The sequence below is a fragment of the Rana temporaria genome, chromosome 8, assembly GCF_905171775.1.
Source record: "Rana temporaria chromosome 8, aRanTem1.1, whole genome shotgun sequence".
Lineage (NCBI taxonomy): Eukaryota > Metazoa > Chordata > Amphibia > Anura > Ranidae > Rana > Rana temporaria.
This window is the reverse complement of record NC_053496.1, coordinates 135,967,181-135,993,026: the sequence shown is the minus strand read 5'-3', so window position 1 is coordinate 135,993,026 and position 25,846 is coordinate 135,967,181. Positions and strand designations below refer to the sequence as shown.

Here is a 25,846-nt window from a genome sequence, read left to right as displayed (position 1 = left end):
TCCTTTCTTGGTCAAGGCCGATTCCACCAGGAGTGTCAGTGCTTCCTTGGCAATTAGGCATCAAGCTTCTGTTGAAGCTTGTAAGGCTACTATAAACTAGTGTTCTCTTCAGACGTTTAACAGGTAGATGTTTACACTTCTGCGGATGCCAGTTTTGTGTCAACGTTTTTACAGGCGGCCTTGTAGTGAAGTTTTCCCCTGTTTATCTTTGGGTTTTGGGCATGTTAGCCTTGATGTGGTGTTCACCTCTCATGTTGAGTGCTTGGGAACAGGTAGTCATGAATATGAGGTGCCCTTCAATGTACAATTAAGAAATTAAGACTTTTGATTTACTTGTAATCATTTTTTTTTCCCAAGTACATTACATCGGGATCACCACCCTCTTGTTTTGTTCCTCATTACTTGCCATCAAAGTGAGGTTTGGCTGAGCTGGAAAGAGTTATCCTGCCTTTTTTGGCTAGCATCCATTCACATGAAGGTGGCAGCGAAACACGTCATAGATATGAAGTAGTCATAAATATGAAGTGCCCTGTGTCCTTTGATGTGCTCCAAGAAAAGCTCCTTTGGACACCATTGTCTCTAGCCAAGAGTTGTGATCTGTCAGGAAATCCAGCATGGCCATTTTTTTTTTTCTTCAGACCATTGATGGATAAAATGTGACCCAGAAGCAGTGAATGTTAACAATAATTTTACTTGTATGAACATTGCTGCTATTCATGATTTTTGCAGCATTCGCCATAATTCTGTACAGGTACTGTATGTAATTCAGAAGTGTTATTTACAAAGGACAAGAAACCCATAAGATCAAGTCTTTTATTGCACGGACCCCATGAAATGCATTTGGTCAATGTATTTTGAACATAATTGTTATGCAACATTAACAGAGTAATGCTTTTCTGTCGAACATACTAACAGACAAATAAACAAAAAATCTATATATGAATAAACAGATTGGCAAGATTTTTTTTTTAAATCTGTCCTGTTTTTTGCCGAGGATATGTCGAACATAAATGTATACATTTATTTAGCCATGCCTTTTGTAAATTTAAATCAAATTAACGATTATCTTTAATTTGAAGGTTTGAGGATTTTCTAGCTCGCAAATGGTCATCGGAGAAGAGATTTGGTCTGGAAGGCTGTGAAGTCATGATCCCGGCTTTAAAAATGCTCATTGATAAGTCCAGTGAGATGGGGCTGGAGTATGTCATTCTGGGAATGCCTCATAGGTAAGATTATATATGTACGCTGTGCTGAGATTGAAAACCGTTTCTCAAAGTATATACAGTGTTGTACAGCCATTCTTAGTTGGGCCAAAAAAAATGGCGATTCGTTGCTATAGGTTTAAGGTTTATAGTAAACCTGGTTGCCAAATCATCTCTGAACAATACTTTCTAGCACACCAGATTTAATGGTCTGATATATATTTTAGGGGGGGTAATGAGTGCCTTTTTTTTTTTTTCAAACTTATAAAATTTGTAACTGTATGAAAAATCCGTCCCAGGAAATACTCATTGGGGGGCATCCTACATTTTCTCTAGATAGCAGAAAACAAACACTCCTGCGCACAAGTGGATTACCAGACCTGGTCTTGCTCAATGGTTGGCCCTTGGCACTATCAAGAATTAGATCTCGGCTCCAGCGATCCTTTCTCAAAGACCCACTTGCCACTCATTCTTTGGTAAAAGCCTTTGTCACGAGTTTGTCCTAAACTTCCACCTGTGACTTTGGAACCTCAATCTGGTTCTGTCGGTTCTTCAGAAACTGTCATTTGAACCCATCAGAGCTATTCTTCTGTCTTTCCTCCCTCACAAGGTAGTCTTTTTTCCTGTCTCGCTGCCATTACCTCTGCTAGACAAATCTTAGTTGGCAACCATGTCTTGTGAGAAAAAAAAATTCTTGTGTTCAAAGAGCCATGCTTGTCTTGGTCTAAAGCAGTGGTTCTCAACCTGGGGGTTGAATGATGATTCGCCAGGGGTCACCAAATCCTGGGCTGTTCCTGAAGCCCACACCACTCTCCCAGCCTTTTTGCGGCCACCCAACAGGGCTATCCCTGGAACCTATGGCCGCCCAGCTGGGCTGTTCCTGGAGCCCGCGGCCGCCCACTCAGCCTTTTCGCAGGCGCCCATTCAGTTCACGCATGGCTGGGGGGCAAAGACTAGAGGTCAGGTGACTGGTGAGGAATGTGAAGTTGGAGGAGACCCTATCTCCTGATTTCGGCACATGTGTCACTGCTAGGAGACACCACAAAGTCATAAACAGTGAGTAACACTACCTGTGATATAGTTGCCACTAAAAGGACTCGGGTAGCGCTAAATGCCTGTGGGTTAGGGGTGCAAATTACTTATCTTGCTTTGGGTACAGACAACCCACACTACGAAAATAATTTTACTGTTAGGGGTCCCCACAACTTGGGAAATTTTATCAAGGGGTCACTGCACTAGAGGGTTGAGAACCACTGGTCTAAAGCCTACTTTCTCTCTGAGGTGATGTTTTCTTTCCATTTTAACCTGGTCATTGTACTTCATCCCTCTTGCTCCAGTACATCCCAAGGGGATTCCCCACCCTTGTTTGGATGTGGTATGAGCTGTTTTATGTCTTCTTTTAGATTGAGAGACTCCCTATTTGACATCCCCAGGGGCCTGCCTCTCTCCCCACCATTTCAAGATCGCTTAAACATCACTGGAGTCTATCAGCTTGGAGGCAAAGTGCACCTTTAGGGATAAATTATTAAAGAAAAAAAAATTGCATTTTTAATCCTTTCCCACAGGAGACTGAAAAGCATTGCATCTGTGATCAGTGGATCACATGTAATGTCGGGCTCCTGCAGATATATGCTCCATCTTGCTGCCTATACACCTATATGGGCTTTCAGTTAGAAAGTGTCAATGGACTACAAGTGCTCTGATCAGTGCACAAAGTCTATTGAGAACTACAAGTCGTCAGCTGGGGTGGTAGACAAGACTTGTAGTGTATTCATTCACAGATCTCTGTAAATGAATAATGCAGCTGTATGAGCGGAGTCCAGTACATCCATAAATGTGACAGTGGCTGCAGGGGAGAGGAACCACAGCTGCTTGCTGACACAAGAGGGGGGTCAGGGGGTAAAGGGGGGAGTGCTGGCACATGTGACATAGTACACCCTAAATATGGGGTTACCCTTTAACCACTTAAAAATTAAATGGACTAAAGTGGATTGGCATGTGATTGCCATCATCTCTGATTTGAATGGAAAGAGTATGACCTCAATAAAACCATTTAACCACTTCAGCCCCATAAGATTTGGCTGCTCAATGACCAGGCCATTTTTTTACGATACAGACTTGCGTTGCTTTAACCGAAATTTTTTTTTACCACAAATGGAGCTTTCTTTTTGTGGTATTTGATGACCTCTGCATTTTTTTGTGCTATAAACAAAAGAACAGCGACAATTTTGAAAAAAAAACACAATTTCTTTATCGTACACCATAGGACAACGGAGCCAAAATCATTACATATTGGGTTGTATGGGTCACCAGAGGTGATTGGACACTGGCACAACCAATGAGAACAAGTTCCCCTCCATATAACCCCTCCAGATATTTATTATATCAAAAAGAAAAAAAAACTTTTTTTCTTCAAAATTGAGTCTTTTTTGTTTATAGCGCAAAAAATAAAAACCGCAAAGGTGATCAAATGCCACCAAAAGAAAGCTCTTTTTGTGGGGGGAAAAAAGTAGTACATTTTGTGTGCGTTTAGTTTTGCATGACCGTGCAATTTTCAGTTAGAGAAACGCAGTGCCCTATCGCAAAAAATAGCCTGGTCATTAAGGGGGCAAATCCTTCCGGTCCTTAACTAATTTATGGAAGGGAGGGTTATAACTCTTGTTTGTTTTTTTGGCACCTGTGTTGCATTGGGGAGACTTTTATTCACTTCCTGTCCAATAGCCAAAGCATGAAGTGAGAGGAAATCCATCCAAAGTGGAGAAAATCCTTGGTTGTCTCCAAGGTCCCCAGAGTGTCCTTTTTGGAAGATTTCTCTTCATTTCCTGTTCTATGACAATCCAAAATTTGGGTTTTTGTTCAACTTTTACTTTGATAAGGGTAAACAGGACAAATAAAGGAGGTGAATCTTCCTGTTAAGAGCACAACCCGCAATAACAACCTGACCGGTGTTATGATGCCTCTCTACTCTATCCAAAACTCAAAAAAAACAAAACAAAAAAAAAAAAAAACATAGTTTTGCTTTTAGTTATACGTTAAGGCTTAGTTTCCACTTTTTTTCTGTCAAAGCACATTCTGCAAGATCAGTAAGTGCCGCTTAGGTTTTTCAGCATCAGAATTTGTTTTTGCGATTTGCAAAGTGATTTGCAGAGCACTGTAAATGTATGACACGGGCAGAGCCCCGCTTGGCCACATTTTTGATAGATTGTGAAAGCGAGCAGGGGGAGAAGATCCCCCGCTCACTGTCAAAATGGGGACTTGATTGGGGATTAAGGGGGGGGGGAAGGATGTGGGGGCTGTTGCATTTGTATCACCTTGAATCCTTCAAGGGCCAGACTTGGGCCCTGGTAAATCCTTTTATTTTGTAAGCAAACATTCTTTGTGCTGAAAGGATATAAGGTTGTTTTAAAGTCCAAACCCTCCTTTCTTCTCAGGTTGGTTTCTCCCTTCCACCTTAGCCAGGACGTCATCCTACCTCCTCTATGCCATCCTAATAATGGTTTGCTCCACAAAATTGGATTTTGTACAGATTGTGCTGTTATGCCTTGTACACACGGCCAGACTTTACGAGGGGAAAAAAGTCAGACAGGCTTTTTTTCTCGAAATGTCCCGCCGTGTGTAGCCTCCTTTGGACTTTTTTTGTCGGAAGTCCGACGGACCTTAGATGGAGAACCTGTTCTCTATCTTTCCGTCGGACTTCAGACAGACTCACCGTGTGTACAAGGCATTAGTCTACCTCTCCGCTAACAGCTCTCTCGGGGGACATCTTGCTTCTTGCTCTACCATTTTGTGGTGTATTTGACAGATAGTTATTCCAGACTGAGTTTAAGGGCAGAGTTTCTCTTTTCCATATAAAAGTATACTCCATTGGATCAGTTAGTGCTTCATGTGATTTTCAGCATCAGAAATCATATGTAAGGCTCCTTGTCCTCTGGCATATTCTAGTGCCAATTTGGATTGTAAGGTTGCTCAGGCAGCTCTATGATTTTCTTAAAACCACCTCTGTTACCTTGTTATGTTGGCTTGACATTTATTTGCTGTGTTCCCAACCTTTGTTTTTATTTCATGGGCATGTCATTACTTTCCTGAATGCTTCCTGTGTGTCATGTAATGTATGATAAAGAAAGTACCTGGGCAAAAAAAAATTCTGGAGTACATTACAGGGCACAGGTTTCATGCCTACTCTTTCTTGCTGATAAATCTACATTATACCTAGGGCGTTTCTCATACAATCTGAAATTTCATGAATTTCAATGATACTGCATACAGTGCCTTGAAAAAGTATTCATACATTTTGTCATGTTACAGCCAAAAACGTAAATGTATTTTGTTGAAATTTTATGTTATAGACTAACGCAAAGTGACACATAATTGTGAAGTGGAAGGGAAATGATAAATGGTTTTCAAACTTTTACTAGTGTGGCATGCATTTGTATTCAGACCCCCCCTTGAGTCAATACTTTGTAGAACTACCTTTCGCTGCAATTACAGCTGCAAGTCTTTTTGTGGATATCTCTATCAGCTTTGCACATCTACAGGGTGGGCCATTTATATGGATACACCTTAATAAAATGGGAATGGTTGGTGATATTAACTTCCTGATTGTGGCACATTAGTATATGTGAGGGGGGAGACTTTTCAAGATGGGTGGTGACCATGGCGGACATTTTGAAGTCGGCCATTTTGAATCCAACTTTTGTTTTTTCAATGGGACACATCAAACTTATTGGGAATTTCACAAGAAAAACGGTGTGCTTGGTTTTAACGTAACTTTATTCTTTCATGAGTTATTTACAAGTTTCTGACCACTTATAAAATGTGTTCAATGTGCTCTCCAGTGACATGCGGCGAGTGCTACGCTGTGGGCTCTTGCTGAATGAAGCTAGGACAGCCACTGATTCTTCATTAGTGACAGATTTCATGCGTCCACATTTTGGGAAATCCAACACTGACCCAGTTTGACGAAACTTAGCAAGCAGTTTGCTAACTGTAGCATGGGAGATGGGTGGTCTCTTAGGCTGTCTTGCATTGAAATCTGCTGCAATGACCCGGTTACTGCGTTTACCAGACATCAACACAATTTCTATCCGCTCCGCACATGTTAACCTCGGCGACATGTCAATGGCTGTAAACAAAGAGAAACTTGTAAATAACTAATGAAAGAATAAAGTTCCGTTAAAACCAAGCACACCATTGCTTTTCTTGTGAAATTCCCAATAAGTTTGATGTGTCACATGACCCTCTTCCTATTGAAAAAACAAAAGTTGGATTCAGAATGGCCGACTTCAAAATGGCCGCCATGGTCACCACCCATCTTGAAAAGTTCCCCCCCCTCACATATACCAATGTGCCACAAACAGGAAGTTAATATCACCAACCATTCCCATTTTATTAAGGTGTATCCATATAAATGGCCCACCCTGTAGAGTGACATTTTTGCCCATTCTTTGGAAGATGGCTTAAGCTCTGTCAGATTGGATAGAGAATGTCTGTGAACAGCAATTTTCAAGTCTTGCCACAGATTCTAAATTGGATTTAGCTCTGGTCTTTGACTGGGCCCTTCCAATAAATGAATATGCTTTTATCTAAACCATTCAATTGTAGCTCTGGCTGTATGTTTAAAGTCTCTTTTTTTTTTTCTCTTTAAAAGTAACAAACATATTATACGTACCTGCTATGTGCAGTGGTTTTGCACAGGGCAGCCCAGATCTTCCTGATCTCTGATCCCTGTTCGGCTCTTCTGGCCTCCCCCTCCTGTTTGAGTGCCCCCACAGCAAGCAGCTTGCTATGGGGGCGCCGGAGCGGTGGGAAGATGGGGCTCATGTATTGGGGGGCCAGAAGGGGGCTGCTGCACACAGAAGGTTTTTTATCTTACTGCATAGAATGCATTAAGATATAAAACCTTTTGGCTTTACAACCACTTAAAGGTTGTTGTCTTACTGAAAGGTAAACCTTGGTTTCACAGGTAGAACAAAAATCCTGTTTTCATTCAAACACCTGAAGAAGAACAAAAGGCTATCTACTAAATCCAGCTTTAAATGTTTGCTGCACACTGCCTTTACCAATTGCTGCATATTGTTTGTAATACATAGCAGTGTAAATGATTTGTTTTTATCTTATTCCTAGTGGTCATGTGACCACACAAATTCAGGACCTGGGTGGCTGCTGCAGTTGGTGGGATGTTACTTGGTCAATGCCAAAAGCATTGGTGGCGGTAGGGTGAAGTCCATTGCTTAGGAATACACCAAGCCACCCAGGGCCAGAAACTGTGCAGCACACATGGCACATGGTTACATGGCAGCAAGGGAAAATGTGCCTTTTTTTGGAAATTGTATACAGCACTACTAAAGGCAGTGGGCAAGCAACATTAGGCTTGGTTACTAGACAGCCTTTCCTTTTTCTTCAAGTCAAGGATTATGTGTTGGGATTGGCTCTTTTTTTTTTAGTAGAATATCTTTCCTCAGTTTTGTGACTACAATAAGTTTGTTTATATTTTATGTCACAGATTGTAGTGGAGAGTATAAATCTGTTCTGTCTGTAATGCATTGCGCATTTATCATGTGTTACTTTACAGAGGAAGATTAAATGTCTTAGCAAATGTGATCCGTAAAGATTTGGCGCAGATCTTTTGCCAGTTTGACCCCAAGCTGGAGGCTTCAGATGAGGTAATGCTCTTCTTCATGTTGGAAGATATAAATCAATGTATATATGGCATCAGAAGAAAACATGTTTCAGTTTTATTACCAAAAATGTCAGCACTTAATAATAATAATAATAATATAGCATTTTAAGTGACATCTAACATACACCTTCACAAAACTGTAAAAGGCACATTTACTCTAGATATTTTTGTTGGTTCTTTATTTCACTTCAGTATAATCTCAGCTCTTGGCTTTTATGCATGATTTCTTGTCTGATGCTGAAAGACTGCTGATAAAATGATCAAGAAACTACTTTATAAATGGTAGGCGTGAGAGCTAGAATTTCCATGTATAAAGCACTGCTTGTTGGAATTCCCACCATGTTGATATCACTTTCTTTACTTTTTCTGACTAGATGATGGAGTACTTCTCCCTTATGGAGAAGTTTCTATGCTTGTTAGTTCTTCTTTACTTTGAATTCCTGAATCAACTCTTTAATCAACCTCTGCCTTATTCTGCAACACCAGAAGCAGTGCTTCCAGATTGAAGCAAACTTTGTATAACTGGATTACCTGTAATGTTGCTTCGTGCACTGAATTCATCATTAGAGTTTCCTTGGTACAGTGATTACCACAAAATCACATCAAAAGGGGGCAACGAAAATACAAAAAAAAAAAAAAGGAATCCATCAAGCAATATCAAACTAAATTAATATATTAGCTGTTATACTGTAGCACACCAAGATTCTAGCCATGCACATCTTGCATAAGCTAGGCAGATTTTCTAGTATGAGTTTTAAATGCTAAGAGGTCTCACATGAGATGACCACACTTCGAATGAATAGTATAATGTGGGTGCATAACAATAAACTAAACTAAGCATCATATCAGATTTAGAAATTGTGAGGGGGATACTTCTAATATTGAACCACTTGGTTCAAGTGCCAAGTGTTTCAAGTAAGTTCTACTAATCGCAGAAAGAATGGGGTGCATTCAGTCCCTCCAACACAGAAGGATGGTTTAATGGAATGGAGTGTGCATACAGAACACAGTATCTTATTCTGAAACCAAGGGGTATACTGCCACCATCAGTAGAGTTGATCCATTGGCAAGCAAATCTGTAAAAACAGCCCAGTAGAATTCATCCTGCTCCCAGCATGCCTCAATTTTTTGTTAGTGCTCCAAGAGAAGCAAAGCCTTTTCCACTTTTTACCAAGCATGTTTTGGTTCTGTTGAGAGGTATCTCCAGTCAGAGTCACTGGGGCTCCTGTTTGTAGTTTCCAAGTCAGTTACTTCTTGACTTCGCCCTGAAGGAACATGCTCGGACTCGGATAGGAAGAAGATGCAGGGACAGCCTTTAATGTCACCAGGACCTGGATCCTGTGTTTGACGTTCACCTAAGCATGTTGGTACAATTCATTGAATTAGTTGCAGGATGCTTTACAGGACTAGGGCTGAGGTCTACCTGTCTGGTGAATTCTAGTCCCTGAAGACTCCTTAGATGCCTGCTAGACAGACAAAGACTGTATGAATTGGGCTTGTCCCTAATGCCCTGTGTATCTGGCTGGGAAGAGCCACGGACTTGAAGATGGTTGCGGTCAGTAAGGGCTGTTGCTCTTTAAATGAGAACTTAAGATGCTTCTTAGGGCAGGGGTTGACAACTTCGAGACATTTCAAGACCCTGGCAATCACAGGCATGACTCCCAGAGGCAGAAACATGATGGGATTTGTAGTTTCACCACACATTCAGTTGGAGGTGGGCAATAGGAGAGTATTGCTTGTGGTTTAAATTTGGCATTGTTTCATGGATATTGACCCAGGTGCCCCACTGAGCTTGTGCAGCCTCTGTCTAAGTCGGGCTTACTGCACATGATTGGAGTCGGACAGACTCAGGTTTGGCTAACATTCTAGCAGGTGTCTGCAGCATCTCTCCTAAAGGTCTTAACAGTGTCAATGCAGATCACTGCCCCCACCCAAAAGATGGATGGAGGACAACAGTGCTTTTGGACAGTAGCATTGTCAGTCTGGGAGAAGGGGAATGATTGACTAGCAGAATTAGATACAGTAACACATTGAAGCTGTGAAGGCGTTTTTTTTTACGCAGCCAGTAAACTCCCCATCATGTTATCGTATGTGTTCATGCACACATAAGCTGTTATCTGTGTTATTGGCAGGGGTGTCTTCTGGCTGGAAAAAAACCCCAGAACTAGTGGCTTTTAAAGGGAGTTTTTCAGCTGCAAAAACACTCCAACTCTGATAAAAGCTTAAAAACGCGGAAAAACACGGCTATCCAACGTTTATCAGCGTTTTTGAGCCATAAGCTTTTGTGGGAGTATAGTTTTTCTAAATAAAAAAATAAATAAACGCTACTGGAAAAACGCTGCAAAACGTATTCAACAGCTAATGCTACTGACATTTTTATAACGTCCAGTGTGCAAGAGGCGCAACAGCAACAGTTTTTTTTCCTTCTCTCTCTCTCTCTCATCCCTGTAACTGCTACTCTTCAGAAATCAAAGGGAATGCTGACCTTGTTGCCACATACTGGTTACTGTGGGATCATAGGTTAAGGTAGTGCAGTAGTTGCTCATCCCCACATATTCTCTTGAGCACTAAAAAGAGGCCTATGCCTAGAAAGTCTTTTACTATACTTGATCATGCTTAACTACCTCATGCCTGCGGTATAGTAAAATGACACCGACACCGAGTGTGAGGCGAGGAGAGCCGAGCAAAGACTGTACAGGTAACCAGGGCACTGATCATCAGTTGATTTTTATTTTCATGGCAAAGAGGGACTTTGCAATTAATTGCAATTCATTTGATTACTCTTTATACCATTCTGGAGTATATGCAAATTGCCAACATAAAAACTGAGGCAGCAGACTTTCTGAAAAGTAATAGTTGAATTTCGGATTACAAATATAATCCGTTCCAAGAGAATGCTCGTAATCCAAAGAACATGCATATCAAAGCGAGTTTCCCCATTGAAGTCAATGGAAACAAAAATAATTTGTTCCGCATTGACTTCAATGGGATACAATACTGCATGCGGCCAGAATTGGGGGGGGGGGGGGGCGCCGGAGAGCCTCGGAAATGTCCAGAAAGGCCCAAAAGGCCAATGTCAAAAAGCTTCGGAAACTGCATATTTCCGTGTCTTTACAAGCATTGCTGAACCACAGTGATCGGTGCGATTGTCGCTGTTCGGCACTGCTCGGCTCCGGTGCCCCCGCACCTCAGGCCAAATGCGGTACTGCAGGCCCTATTAGGTTGAATTCTGCTCGTCTTGTGAGTCAACACTCACAAACCGAGTCAGAATTAAAAAAAAAAAAAAAAAAGTTGCTCGCGAATCAAACCGCGTTACTCTTAAACCGAGGTTCCACTGTATTTGTCATTCTCAAAATTTTTGGCCAGGGCTGTACTATATTTCTTGTAAAAAAACGTGAGGTGTGTGTTTTTTTTTTCCCCATATATATATACTTTAGTGTAAATTTACATCACTGAACTCTCTATATGCTGTGGTGCGATATCATTAGGCACTTGATGACACCCTGAGCTTTCATAACCTGCTTGGTCTTTTGTGAATCAAATATAGAAGGTTTATTTATTTCTAAAAGGAAAAAAATTAAAAATAAAAATGTTATGACCCCATCACATGGGACTAATGCTGATATTTGTTTTTAATGGTTTCAGGGATCTGGAGATGTAAAGTACCACTTAGGGATGTACCATGAACGTATTAATCGGGCCACCAACAAGAAGCTAACTCTATCTTTGGTTGCAAACCCTTCTCATCTAGAAGCAGTAGATCCCGTAGTTCAGGGAAAGACCAAAGCAGAGCAGTTTTATAGAGGCGATAGTGAAGGAAAAAAGGTAAAAAAAAAAGTTGTTTGTCAAACTGGGGCACCAAATTCAGTATAAATTGTGAAGGTATAATAACAATTGTTTTGTTAATGATTTAGGTGATGTCCATTTTAGTTCACGGTGATGCAGCCTTTGCTGGACAAGGTGTTGTTTATGAGACCTTCCATCTCAGTGATCTTCCGTCTTATACCACCAATGGAACCATTCATGTTGTTGTCAACAATCAGGTGATTACTTAGCAGTTAATTAAGTTTAAAGTGTGCATAAGGAAAGGGGAAATTTTCTAGTGTGCTTTTTTTTTAATTATATGTTTCAGGATTATGACTAGATACACTGGTGTTTTTTTATTTATTTTTTACAGATTGGATTTACCACAGACCCTCGCATGGCTCGCTCCTCCCCATACCCCACAGATGTGGCTCGTGTGGTTAATGCACCCATATTCCATGTAAATGCAGATGATCCAGGAGCAGTAATGTATGTGTGCAGTGTGGCCGCAGAATGGAGAAACACCTTTCATAAGGATGTTGTGATAGACTTGGTATGTGTATTTGATTTCAGTTCCCAAAGTAAAGTGCCATAAGGAGTATTATTTAGGTCGATTTACTAAAACTGGGAGAGTGCAAAATCTGGTGCAGTTCTGCATAAAAACCAATCGGCTTCCAGGTTTTAGCCCACGTTCACACTGAGGGCAGGTTTGAAATCATGCAAGTTCAGCTAAACTCGCACAATTTTAAACCGGCATTTCAGTCCGACTTCAGGGGGCGATTTTATAGACATTTGTGCGGATTCATGCACAGATATCTATTGAAATCCCCCCAAAGTCACCAAAATGTGTGCAGAAACTACTTTTGAGAATCGGTGTGGCGCCAAAAAGTCGTTGACGCACCGGTTTGGACAGTGCCATTGCCGACAATAGGCTCCGATTTGGCATGCGATTTGACATGTCAAATCTCACTTCAAATTGGCCCAATGTTAACGTGGGCTTATTGTCAAAGCTTGGACAAGAAAGTTGTTCCCCCTCTAGAGTGGGACTTTAATAGGCCAGACACAGATATATGTAAAAAACAAATTGATGATACATAATAAACATGATTGCAAATGTATGTAAAAAACATGCATCAAAAAACAAGGTGTGCATGTGTATGGCAAATAAACAACATATATAGTACAAAACAGCACATATAAAACAATGACATCAAGATTCTCCTAAAAAGGTTGTTCCCTAGTACCCGATGCATTTCTGGTGTTTAGCCGTGATCAGGGTTCACAGATAGGGAGCAATGTGGTCACGGTTCTTTTTAGCTCAATTCGAGTGGTCTCATATGAAAAATCTTGTGAGTACAAAATATGGAATCTCTGTGTCAATCCGACACTAACTAGAAAGGATCAAGACTAAATCCTGTAGCCGAAATAGTGAGTAATGGTGCGGTATGGGACAATGTAGGCTCAGCAGGTGAAATTGCAGCGCTGTCGGGACCTTTAATAAGGTAATCCCAACTTAGTGGATGGCTCAAAAATGAATCCCTTTTAAACCTGCTGAAGTCACATTAAGCTCCCCGTGTCCATGTAAAAATTAATCCATATGGCTGGCGTTATCCCTCCTATGTGGTGCCTATTGTCAAAGCGTAATTGAACAAGCTGAAGTTAGAAGTTGATTGGCTACCATGCACAGCTGTACTAGATTTTACATTCTAATTTTATAAAATCAACCCCATTATCTTTATGGGTTTTCCTTGTAATTAATAGTTTGATACCAGCTGATGCATTTTAGTTTTTTTTTTTTTTACAACAGTTACATAGATGCTATATATCCCTCCTTCATTGTATGTGTTGAAAATTCATTATTTAATCCCTGGAGACACTTAAGATGACATCAGGGGGTTGATTTACTGAAACTGGAGAGTGCAAAATTTGGTGCAACTCTGTAGCCAATCAGCTTCCAGAATTTTTCTGTAAGCTTAATTGAACAAGCTGAAGTTAGAGGCTGATTGGCTACAATGCACAGCTGCACCAGATTTTGCACTCTCCAGTTTTGGTAAATCAACCTCCTGATGTCATCTTAATGTCCACTGACGTTTTAAAAAACAGGCTAGTGCAGACGCCAGGATTTTTTCCGCGTTTTGCATTGAATTCAATGCACGTTTTGCCGCGCTAGTTTTCAGCCACTGTTTCTTTCTCTATTTAAAATCAATGGTTCCCTATGGGAGCCCATTGACTTGAATAGAGGTCGCACCAGAAGTCGGATCAAGATGATCCGACTTGCGGGGCGACTCGTGTGCGGAGAATCTTGAAGGGGAACCCCGCGAAAATTTTAAAAAAATGTGCGTGAGGTTCATCCCCAGGATGATACCAAGCCCTTCGGTCTGGTATGGATCTTAAGGGGAATCCCCCACACCGAAAAAAAACGGCGTGGGGGTTCCCCCAGGATCCATACCATATCCTTATCCAAACATGCAGCCCAGCAGGTCAGGAAGGGGGGCGAGCGAGCGCCCCCCCCCTCCTACACGTACCAGGCCACATGCCCTCAACATAGGGGGGGTTGGTGCGCCCCCCACCCCAAAGCACCTTGCCCCCATGTTGATGGGGACAAGGGCCTCTTCCCGACAACCCTGGCCGTTGGTTGTCGGGGTCTGTAGGCGGGGGGCCCCCAGATCCCGGCACCCCCACCCTATGTGAATGAGTATGGGGTAACGTCGGAGGGAGCGTCGAGTCGACATCGAAGAAAAGAAGAGAAGAAGGCGACGCAGAAGACCGGGCCCCCGCTGGTGAAAGAGCTGAAAGACAGCGGTGGTGCCCGGCAGAAGGGAAAAAGAACCGGAGAGCAGGAAGAGAGAGCACCGAAGTCGGAAGACCTCCGAAGTCGAAAGATGACCCCCCCGAAGTCGGAAGAAGGGAGAAGACCGGGCCCCCACTGGTAAAAGAGCTGAAAGAAGACAGCGGTGGTGCCCGGCAGAAGGGAGAAGTCGGAATTCCCCCGAAGTCAGAAGAAGAGCTGCCTAATAAACTACTTTAAAAACCTGTGTAGTGTTTTTTTATTGACATTTTTATTCCACCAGGTGATGTACCCCATACTCATTCACAAAGGGTGGTGGTGCCGGGATGTGGGGGCCCCCAGATTCCGATAAGCCCCCCGCCCACAGACCCCGACAACCAACGGCCAGGGTTGTCGGAAAGAGGCCCTTGTCCCCATCAACATGGGGGCAAGGTGCTTTGGGGTGGAGGGCGCAGTGCCCCCCTGCCCCAAAGCACCAACCCCCCCAACCATGTTGAGGGCATGTGGCCTGGTACGGTGTAGGAGGGGGGGGGCACTCGCTTGCCCCCCTTCCTGACCTGCCAGGCTGCGTGCTCGGATAAGGGTCTGGTATGGATCCTGGGGGAACCCCCACGCCGTTTTTTTTCCAGTGTGGGGGATTTCCCTTAAGATCCATACCAGACCGAAGGGCTTGGTATCATCCTGGGGGGAACCTCACGCCAATTTTTATTTAATTTTCGCGGGGGTTCCCCTTCAAGATTCTTTGTACACGAGTCGATCCGACTTCTGGTGCGACCTCTATTGAAATCAATGAGCTCCCATAGGGAACCATTGATTTTGAATAGAGAAAGAATCGTCGGATGAGGCTTAACACAGCGTTAAGCCTCGTTAAATCACGTTTTCCGGCGTCTGACATCTTTACAGCTCTAACGCCGGAGCCTCAGAATGCACTGGTCCTGTTTTTTTTTTTTGCAGCTTAAAAACTGCTCAGCCATTTACAGCTCAAAAACGTCATGGTGTGCATGAGGCCATAGGCTAACATGGAGAGCTGTTTTAAAGCGGAGGTTCTGCTGGGAAACGTTTTTCTTTTTCCTGACTACTCTGCTGCTGTTCAAATACACATTTCTTCACTTACTAGTGCCGATCTTGCAGCCGCCACGATCGCGCTTTGCCAGCAAAGGATATTTTATAAAATGTTGTCATGAACATTGCCATCTTCATTGAGGGCACCTTGAAGCCCTCCTGTATTTCTTCCGGGATGCGGCGAATGCTGATGTCCCAGCATTCACCGCGTAATCCCGCGCATGCGCAGTGTTGACGGCGAGTCGCGCCGTCAACACTGCACAGTTGCCATCACAACGGCCGGCGGCGTCCTGAACAGGACACGCCCCGCTGTGATGTTACACTAGTTCGTCATGTGACAGCACAGCTAGCGTGAGACTACACGCGCAGCTAGTTCAGTTGATGTGCTGTGATTGGCCCACACGTCACTGCAAGAACACCAGGCAAAAAGCGCCCACAATGCACAGCGCCGTCGGGGAAAATAGAGACACGCCCACTCCCCGCTGGGATGAAAACCCGGAAGCACAGCAAAGTACAGGTAAGGGACCATTGAAAAAAAAAATTGACAACGCTATGATGCTTAAATGGGATGGAGTTTAAGGATGCTGAAAAGTTAATTTTAAGGGTGAACCTCCGCTTTAAGCTGCAAAAAATGCTCAGAAAAGTGGCTGTAAAAACGTCCGTGGGCATGAGGCCTTAGTATTGCATACTTCTTGAAGCCTTTGTTGATCAGATCTCCTCTCTGAGATTACTGTCTCTTTTGCCACAGATTTTTTTTATGTCTTCATTTCATAAGAGAATAGAGAATTTAGCAAATCCAACATCTTTAAAAATTTGTTAAGGCTATGGTACTGACAAAAGGTGGCGCCAAATGCATGGCATAGTGTGATATCTATATTTACCCCTGGGACTCTTTTCCCATAGTTTTACAGCAATTCTGTTACGCCCCATACACACGATGAGGCTTTTGCCTGGCCAAATCACATTGGAGTAAAATATAACATGTTCTGTATCTAAACTCCAAAGGAATTCATCGGAATATCCAATGAAAAAACTCTGATGGGGCTACACAAGATCAGAATATCCGATGGAAAAAGTCCGTCTGGCTTTTTCGATCGGAAATTCCGATCGTGTGTACAAGGCATCAAGGACCTGGTGCTTGTCCATGTTTGTTATGTGGAGGACATGGCATAAATAAGTAATGGCTTAATAAAAATAGATAATTTTACCTAGCTGCACAGGTTAATAAAATGTTTTTGTTATAAAGTTCTTTACAACTGTCTTTATATTTGTATAGGTCTGCTACCGTCGCAGTGGACATAATGAAATGGATGAACCCATGTTCACACAGCCCTTGATGTACAAACAGATCCATAAGCAGGTCCCAGTGTTGAAGAAGTGCGCGGACAAGCTGATCTCTGAGGGCATTGTTTCCCTGCAAGAGTTTGAGGTACAGTGCAACACTACACTATTAACATTACTGGGAACATGATTGGGAATCATGGAAAAGTTAATATGAGTTCTACAACTTTATCGTGCCCTCAGATGATCTTTTCCTGGATGCACAGTGCTGTTTTTTGGCCCCTAGTCATTTAACCCTTTCATGACTAAGCTTATTTCTCACATTTGGTGTTTGCAAGTTAAAATTCATATTTTTTGCTAGAAAATTACTTTTAACCCCCAAACATTATGGCCCAGATTCACAGAGAGCGGGCGCACATTACGCCGCCGTAGCGCAAATAATATACGCTATGCCAACGCAGCACAGAGAGGCAAGCATGGAATTTTACAAAGCCAGTGCTCCCAAAACTGCACTGGGTTTCGAAGGCGTACGCCGGAAGTAGGTGTGAGCCATGCAAATGAGGCGTGACCCCATGCAAATGATGGTCCGAGCGCCAGACAGATACGTATTACTAATTGCGAATGCGCCGGGACGTGGTCGCATTCCTCTGCGCATGCTTACAACCACGTCTGAACAACTGCCTAAACTACGGCGGATCACTGCCTATGGCGTGAACGTAACCTACGCCCAGCCAGACACACGTCCAACGTAAAATACGCCGGCTTGTATTTCCTGGTGCAGACCTTTGCATGTCTGCTGCTTGGTTGCACCTCCTTTATGGGGCATAACTTTATGCCGGACGTATAACTTACGCGCACTGCGTCGGGACTTATGAGTAAACTGAATTATCAGTTTTTTCTCATTCGAAGTAAAATGACGGTCTAGGTCTCTCTCCCATTTCAATAGAGTCGGAAGTTGGTGGTCTCCCTGAGGTGTTATCAATACAGCATACGTCAAAGATAATGTATAAGCAATCGCCCCAGTCTCTGAGCAGAGCTCTTCTATAGTCGTAATTGGGTGTTGCAGAGCATCGGGGGGGGGGGTGAAATGGTCTTAAAGTGACTTAATTACAAAGCTCTCATGAAGTCTAATCTAAACTGGCCGTTAGGGTCCACCAGCTCAGAACACGTCCTCCATCTACCCAGAGTGCTAAAATGTGACGCCTGGTGAACTCCCGCTTCCCGCAAAAATCCTATCGTGTAGACCTGATCCAAATTGGGGGTGACCCTTTCACGGGTCTTCGCACGTTGAGAAAGGGGGTCCCGATAACAGGCATTCACACTCTCCGGCCGTGTTACCTATTAGTGTGTGTTGCTTAACTTTGGGTGCCAAAGCTGTGTAACACCAGGGGACCCTAATAAGAGAGATTTCACTCTGATCTTGCTCCAGCTGCATCCACAATTTGATGTCCTTATGCCTATTCCAGTCGAGAAGTCTACTAAGGTGGCATGCTTGATAATAAAGACGCATGTCTGGTAATGCCAACACCCCGTGCGATTTGGGTAGTGAGTGTGTTGCCCTACTCAGTTGTGGGTGTTTCCCTGACCATAGGAAACGAGTAAAAATAGAATGGGTTTGTTTAAAAAAAATCCTCGAATATGAATTGGGAGGGCCTGCATAAGATACAAAAGTTTAGGCAACACCACCATTTTAAGAATATTACAGCGGCCCAACCAGGAGTGCAAGCCGCTGCTCCATTGGTCCAGCGACTGTTGGATTGTCTTCAAAAGGGGTGGGAAGTTTAACTTAAAAACTCGGGAGAAAGACGTAGGTATATGAATACCAAGATGCATCAGAGCCGTATCCATCCATTTCGGATGGAAGCCATCTCTGAGTGTAGTAAGTTGGGGAGGTGGAATCCCTATGCCCATTGCCTCAGATTTGGTAACATTTATCTTAAAATTGGAGAGCTGGCCATATAATTCAAATTCGCGTAACAGATTTGGCAGGGAGACCATGGCATTTGTAAGGGTGAACATCAGGTCATCAGCGTCGGCAGAGATTTTTTATTGCCTTCCGTTCACTCCTATGCCTGTGATGTTTGAATTCAATCGGATGTGGCACAAAAAGGGTTCCAGGGAAAGTGCAAACAGGAGGGGCGATAAGGGGCAACCCTGTCTAGTGCCGTTGGTAACTGTGAAGGTCTCTGAAAGCACCCCATTAGCTTTAACACTGGCCGTAGGTTCAGTGTAGGCTGCAGTTATCCAATGAAGCAGCTTACTCCCCAGGCCTATATATCCCAACGTCTCGAACATGAACGCCCAGTTGACCCGGGCGAACGCCTTTTCGGCGTCCATCCCAAGGAAAAGACATGGTGTTTTACTATCTACCGCAACGTGTAACAGGTTTAATACTTTAGTGGTATTGTCCCTGGCTTCCCTAGTCGGGACAAACCCCATCTGATCTAAATGGATGAGGGACGGTAGGTGCTGTTGGAGTCTAACGGCCAAGATCTTAGTAAATAACCTAAGGTCAGTATTCAGAAGGGAGATAGGCCGATAGCTCCCACTTCTATTTCTGTTTTTGTTTTTATAAATGTGTTTAATCTCTTAATGCAGGAGGAGATTGCCAAGTATGACAAGATCTGTGAGGAGGCATATACACAGTCCAAAGACAAGAAAATCCTTAACATCAAGCATTGGTTGGACTCTCCTTGGCCAGGTAAGCTAAAATCTTTTTAGTGTTTCTGGAAAGCTGACTGTTCATGAATGTTACAACAGCAACCTTTTTTTTTTGCAGGTTTTTTTACTTTAGAGGGGGAACCAAAAAGCATGACCTGCCCCCCAACTGGTATTCCTGAGGATATGCTTTCTCATATTGGCAATGTTGCCAGCTCTGTCCCAGTGGAAAACTTTAAAATCCATGGAGGCAAGTTGATGTAATAATTTTTTCTTTAACCTTTGATATTTCTATATTATTTTGTGTGTATGTTTTGAGATCGCAGTGGGGCACAAAGGGCTTTGAATCACAGACACAAAACCAATGTGTAGCTGGTGAAAACAGAACTTCTGATCAGCATACTTGTTCCTGCTTGGCAATTCAGAAAACATTAAAGAAGTTGTTTCAGCATTATAGCTTGGCAGCTAGCATTTTCTAAAGGAGAGAACAGCAATGGCAGCCTACATAAAGTGCCTTGAAAAATGATTCATATTTTTTTTCAAATTGCCCACATTTTGTAATGTTACAACCAAAAACCTAAATGTATTGTATTTGGATTTTATGTGATAGACCAACACAAAGTGGCAGATAATTGTGAAGTGGAAGGAAGATGATCAATGGTTTTCCAATTTTGTTACAAATATCTGTAAAAGGGTGGCGTGCATTTGTATTCAGCTCCCTTTTCTTTAATACCCCAACCCCGACTCTTATTGTGGGCCGTGGACAGGGAGGGTTCGATCCCTGCTGCCTGACACATCCAGCTGTCTTCTTTTGTGTAACAGGCGCTTTCAGTGCCGTAATGCGCTCCACGCTGGAATGCATACAGCGCCCGGGTGACGTCATCACCCTGCGCCACGTGTGTTCCAGCCTGGAACGTGGAAGTGCGCCGTGTGATCACCGGCGTTTTCCCCATGCACCTGTCTCCTGCCTATAAAGGCATTCAATTCATATAGATACGCTGTTCTAATATTGTCGGCGGTAGCCGGCCTGGCTACAGACAACCCATAGGCACTATCCATCCCTAACCTGGGATTTATCCCACACCTGGAGCTGAGCTGCCAACCTTGCAGGAGTTGTTGCGGACACCCCAAGCTATCCCCCACCAGGAGACCCTGAACCAAAGAAAACCCTTGCTGCTATGATACTACAATGCTGATCCTGTGCAAATGGATAAGTACTATTACAATTACCAGCTTTACATATAGCCTTTACAAGTACTGTATTTAAAATTGGCTTATTTAATGCCATCTTACTGCCTGGGATTATTTGGTGTGTTTCAGGTGACCACTGAGGAATATCTTAAAGGGACATACACTTTCAATTCAATTACGCCAAAGTTGTCTCTCTAAAGTAAACTGCCATTGCATACGGTATTCTCATATGCTACGTGCCTGACATACGTTCTTACTTGTTAAAGGGCTCATGCCCTAAGTTACTGAGCATGTTTGCTCTAAACTTTTCTATGCTAAGGCTCGAAGGTATTTCATACCTGCTCCCATAGTGGCCTAATGCATTACTTTATGATTACAGTGATATGATGTAGAGAACCCCCAAACTCCTGTTCCCTGATTGGAGTGATGCCTGGTGTCCAATACTGATAATGCACCAGTTGTGCATTGGAATCTCCTAGTGAATTGTATTTTTTAACGCTAGGCTCTGGTCGCATGTTGTAATGCGATCACCCCTAGAAGCTCAACTCATTCCTTTATGTGAGAGATGATGTAGAGAACCCCCAAACTCCCCTTTGTGTGGAGTGACGCCTGGGGTCCAATACTGATTTCTCACATAGAGAAGTGCATTGAAATTCCTTGCTAGCCACAGCTGTGGTTCACTCCCATTCACCAGAGCAGATACACTTTGCTCCGGAAGTTGTGCTGTGGCGGGAGGACGTGGGGGACGATGGAATGTCGGCAGGGAGTGTGGATCGGACCCGACGAGCTGCTGGGTGCCTTCCCCCCCCCCTCCTGTCATCTGGGTGGTGTACAGTGGTGCAGGATGGTGCATGCCTCAGGTGTTCGAAGTGACACGGAGGAAGGAGAGAGGAGGCAAAGGCTTCCAGAGACACCTGGGCAATCGGTGGCTGGCGTTCGGCTGCTCGGAAGTGATCAGGGTAGATCAGAAAAGATAGAGAAGAGGCTGCCGAGTGCTGAAACAAAGAAGCACATATAAAGGTTTCCTGCGGGCCCCCCTCTGTTCACTGCCGAAACCGAACGATACTTCGAAGACCTGGAAGGCAGATGAGTAACATTTAAAACTCCTATACCTGTAAAACATGGTGTAAAAAAATAAATAAGCAGATGATATATTTAAAGGACATAAAAGAAATACAGCAAGAAAGTGGGAGTGTTGAGTCCAGCCTAAATATCAGATTCCTCATACGCATAGTATTCTAAAATGTATGGAGATATATCATGCATAAACTGATAGTTCTATAGTCATATAGCACATTCCTGGTCTTCCTGTTGCAGCTTGGAAAAATAGTAATTCTTTAAAATGTCTTTATACTTGCTATGACTGATGCTCCTTAAAGTCTAAGATAAGTTGCGAGAACATTATATGTTCTACGAACCTAGCAGGCACTATGAAGGAGTGATTACTGAGAGAAATTGGATAAAGGTGCAGTAAAATAAGTGTGACCCTAAAAAGTAAGGTGATTGCTGGTGAAAAGTGTATACTTCACCACTACCCCGCCATTGTTCCCTGTTTGAAGGCCACACCATATATCCCTGGATACATCTTGGGGGAAAAAAAAAAACAGAGAATATGAGGGGAAATCGGCGAGAGGGGGGGCAGTGGCAAAATCACCCCATCCCAGTTTAAGTCCCGACTCCGGACCTATGAACAAATTTGTAACCCAAGTAGGAGGTGAAGATATGCAAACCGAAAAACAACAAAGCAGTAAAGGGCGTCAAACGGAAACTAAAGAAAAAAAGAAAAAATGTCAGAATAAAATATCCCTAGAAATAAGCACACTCTCAGAATACAGAATTGAACAAGATCTTGACCAAGAATTGGGGGCAGGAATAGACGAGGAACAACAGAGGACACCACAATTGCCAACAAAAACCGATATGGAAGGCAGGTTTGCGACCTCTGAGAACTCTTTAAAAACAGAAATGCCAATAATCCATAAAGATCCGGGTCATATGCTTACAATAGTGGAGGAAGTAGAAAAAAAAACAGACTCCCACACAATCAAAATTAAGAGTTTTTAACTTTTTAGGGGAACAAAAAACTTAAAAATAGCACAGGAACAGGCGTATAGATTAGAACAAGAAAATGGAAACAAAGAAAAATTTAAGAATACAAGGAAAACAAGAAACAAATCCAATAAAAATTGAGAGTACACAGACTAAGAAGACCGCAAGGGATGCCGAGGGAAAGCCCAAGAGACCTAATGGTCCGATTTAAAAATTGGGAGGAAGGAAAAAAAAATCTGGGAAAACATAGGGGGGTAAACCACCAATTGAATATAAGGAAAAGATGATGCAAATTTTTCAGGACCTTTAACAAGAAACCTGAAGAAGGACATTAAAACCCTTATTGAAGATCTTGCAGGAACAAGAAATCCAATATAACTGGGGTTTTCCCGCATGTTTGTTCGCAAGGAGAAATGGACGTATAGCCGAGCTTAGGTTTACAGAAGAAATTACAGATTTGTGTAAAAAATTGGAAATCAGGGTGACAACTGTAAGACAAGAAAGAACGATATAAGAAGACGAACAATGGCAGTTGATCCCCAGGAAATGGATAACTAGAGCAACTGGTTTGTGAATCTCAGGAGCGTCTGTGGCCACCTTGGCCTTAAGGCCTAATGCACACTGGATGTTTGACGTTTTTACAGCAGCTATTTTTGTCAGTAGACGTTTTTTCTACAGTCCATTAAACTTTTGCATCATGTTATCCTATGTGAAAAAATAAAATAATACCACGCTAACAGAAATACCTAATAACATAAGCAGCGGCTAGAATGTGAGATGCACACAAATAGAAATAGAAAGGCAATGTAGCCACGCTAACCAAAAAATACCTTAATAATTAAAAAATACAAAATCACTTGTGAAGGAATAAGTGTATAATAACACTATATAGAAAACCGAATAATCCAGGGTTAGGAAAAAAATAATTTTCCTAAAGTGAGTAGCATAAATGAATGTGTGCAAAAAGGTCCAAAATATCAATACAATCAAAAAGTGTTTTGTAAACAATCCTAGAACCATTAGGATATACGGCAGAGAGTGCGTATACCACCACCAATCATGCACAAACACCGAAAAAAATGCGCGATTACTAAAGGCAAGCTAATTCAGCTTGCGGCTATAAAAGAAATGGTCGAAAGAAATGATCTATGAATTTAAATACAATGAGACTAACTGAATATTAATAGGGGGGGGGGGGGAGAGGGAAGGGGATAATGAGTATTGCCATGTATACAATATTGGAACTAGGAAAGGTAATCGGGAGAAACTTGTTTTGCCCTTTTTCTAGTTCTCTTTTTGCTTTTGTGTTTTTTTTTTTTTTTTCTTTGTTACACTTATTGACTCTATGTTGACGGTAATGGCTATTTTGCTACTGAATTTTTATTGTTTTAAAGAAAAATTAAGAGTGAAATAAAAAAAAAGAAACACACCAGACAGATCAGGGATAAAATTGTGGAGAAGTTTAAAGCATGGTTACGCTATAAAAAAAATATCCCAAGCTTTGAACATCTCACGGAGCACTGTTCAATCCAGACTTCTTCCAGTTGTTCTAACTCTTCCCCTACTCTCCCTACGCACACTCCCAGGACAGAGACAGGGCTGTCTATGAGAGCTGTATGTCTCTCCTAACGTTTGGGACCCTGGATATTTCTGGGATCATTTACTCTGTAGCCCGCTCCTGTGTGGTTTTACGTCTGTGAATCTGTGAAGAGGAGAAGCAAAGGACTTTCTCTAGGGAAGAGGAGAAGATATTATGAATTCCTCCTCGCTAGAGGACATGTCTGTCAAAAGAAAACCCCCAAAAAACAAATCAGTCCTTTAAAAAAAATATAGATTAATTTGGCTGTAAACCTCAGGCATGAAATCTGTAAAAGCAAACATTTCTATAGTGTTTACTCTCTCCAAGCACTAGGTATCACTTCTCTCTGCTGTCTATTACCTCTGTTATCAGCATGAGTCCCTTCTGATGACAGGGCAAGAAACTTTTAGGACAGAGCCTGTGATTGACAGGCTCAACTCGGTTCCTGTGTGCTGTGTGAGGGGAGGTCCATTCCCTTCAATCAGGCAGTGTTTTAACTGCGGCTCCCTGCCCCCTTTGTGAGTCTGTGAAAAATCCTTTTCATCTGAGTTTTACAAAGATGTACTGGACAAATGGCTGCAAATAAACAGGTATATGTTACGTAGGATCCCTGACTCAACACACCTGTAGGTGCCTATAGTGTGCATGGACACACAGGTTAAAATGGAGGGGAGTTTAGAGGCAGAAAAACGCCTGTAAAAGCAGTGTTTTTGACCTGCAGTATGCATGAGTCCTTTGTCAGTGTGTTTAGGTGGGTGTAAAAAAACAAAACAGAAATGCATACTATTGATTGTTGGCCCTAGTATAGGTACAAATAACAAAAAAAAACACCCATATTTGATATCACCATAATCGAGTAGGAGAATTGTTTTTGAATGTTTATTTTGATAGTGGGTCATGGTAATGGCATAAACATATACAGCTAAAGTTTAAAATGTTTTACTATTTTGGACCAATTTTACTCTTTTTTAACAAAACTAAATCAGGAGATATCTAACATTTAACACCACATGATAGTACAATCTGTCCTTAAAAACATGGCATAATCCAACTGGATACACTAAGTAGCTGTGATGATATGTACAGTTTCAGGAACACATGCCAAAGTTGCAAAATTGGTTTGTTTTGACCCTGGTCATGAAGGGGTTAAGGTTTGATGTATTTAATGACAGGATTTTTATGATTTAAAATTTTACATAACTATGTTAATTCATGATTTCCACCTGCCTAAAGTTGAGATATAAACAGTACTTCCACAAAGTAGTGGAACAATCGTACATTATTGTATTTATATGTGTATATAATTTTTTTTTCTACCTTGACAGTTACTTATGCCCTGCTATTTTTGAAGTATTAACATGTGCATGTTTGGTTAGAATGTCCTCAGGCTCATTCAGTAATAGACTGAAGATCACCTTTCATGTTTTTTTAATGGAATTACATACTATTAATTATAAATATTGGAGGTTTATGAACCTTTTAACAGCTGTGGCCTTTTAGCGGTGATGAAGTGTAATTCAAACATTGAGCAATGTGGGTGCATGACACAGCAT

The 25,846-nt window shown here is 42.3% G+C and overlaps 1 protein-coding gene across 3 annotated transcripts in view; it reads left to right on the top strand.

Annotated features, from left to right (window-relative positions):
* OGDHL (oxoglutarate dehydrogenase L) overlaps window positions 1–25,846 on the top strand; it is a 235,821-nt gene that overhangs the window by 101,650 nt on the left and 108,325 nt on the right. For all 3 annotated transcript variants that reach the window (XM_040320732.1, XM_040320735.1, XM_040320734.1), the window contains exons 7-14: window positions 1,080–1,226; window positions 7,774–7,864; window positions 11,527–11,706; window positions 11,796–11,924; window positions 12,059–12,238; window positions 16,812–16,964; window positions 19,415–19,517; window positions 19,596–19,724. In XM_040320732.1, the coding sequence (XP_040176666.1) occupies window positions 1,080–1,226; window positions 7,774–7,864; window positions 11,527–11,706; window positions 11,796–11,924; window positions 12,059–12,238; window positions 16,812–16,964; window positions 19,415–19,517; window positions 19,596–19,724 (1,112 nt within the window). The remainder of the gene's footprint in view (window positions 1–1,079; window positions 1,227–7,773; window positions 7,865–11,526; window positions 11,707–11,795; window positions 11,925–12,058; window positions 12,239–16,811; window positions 16,965–19,414; window positions 19,518–19,595; window positions 19,725–25,846) is intronic.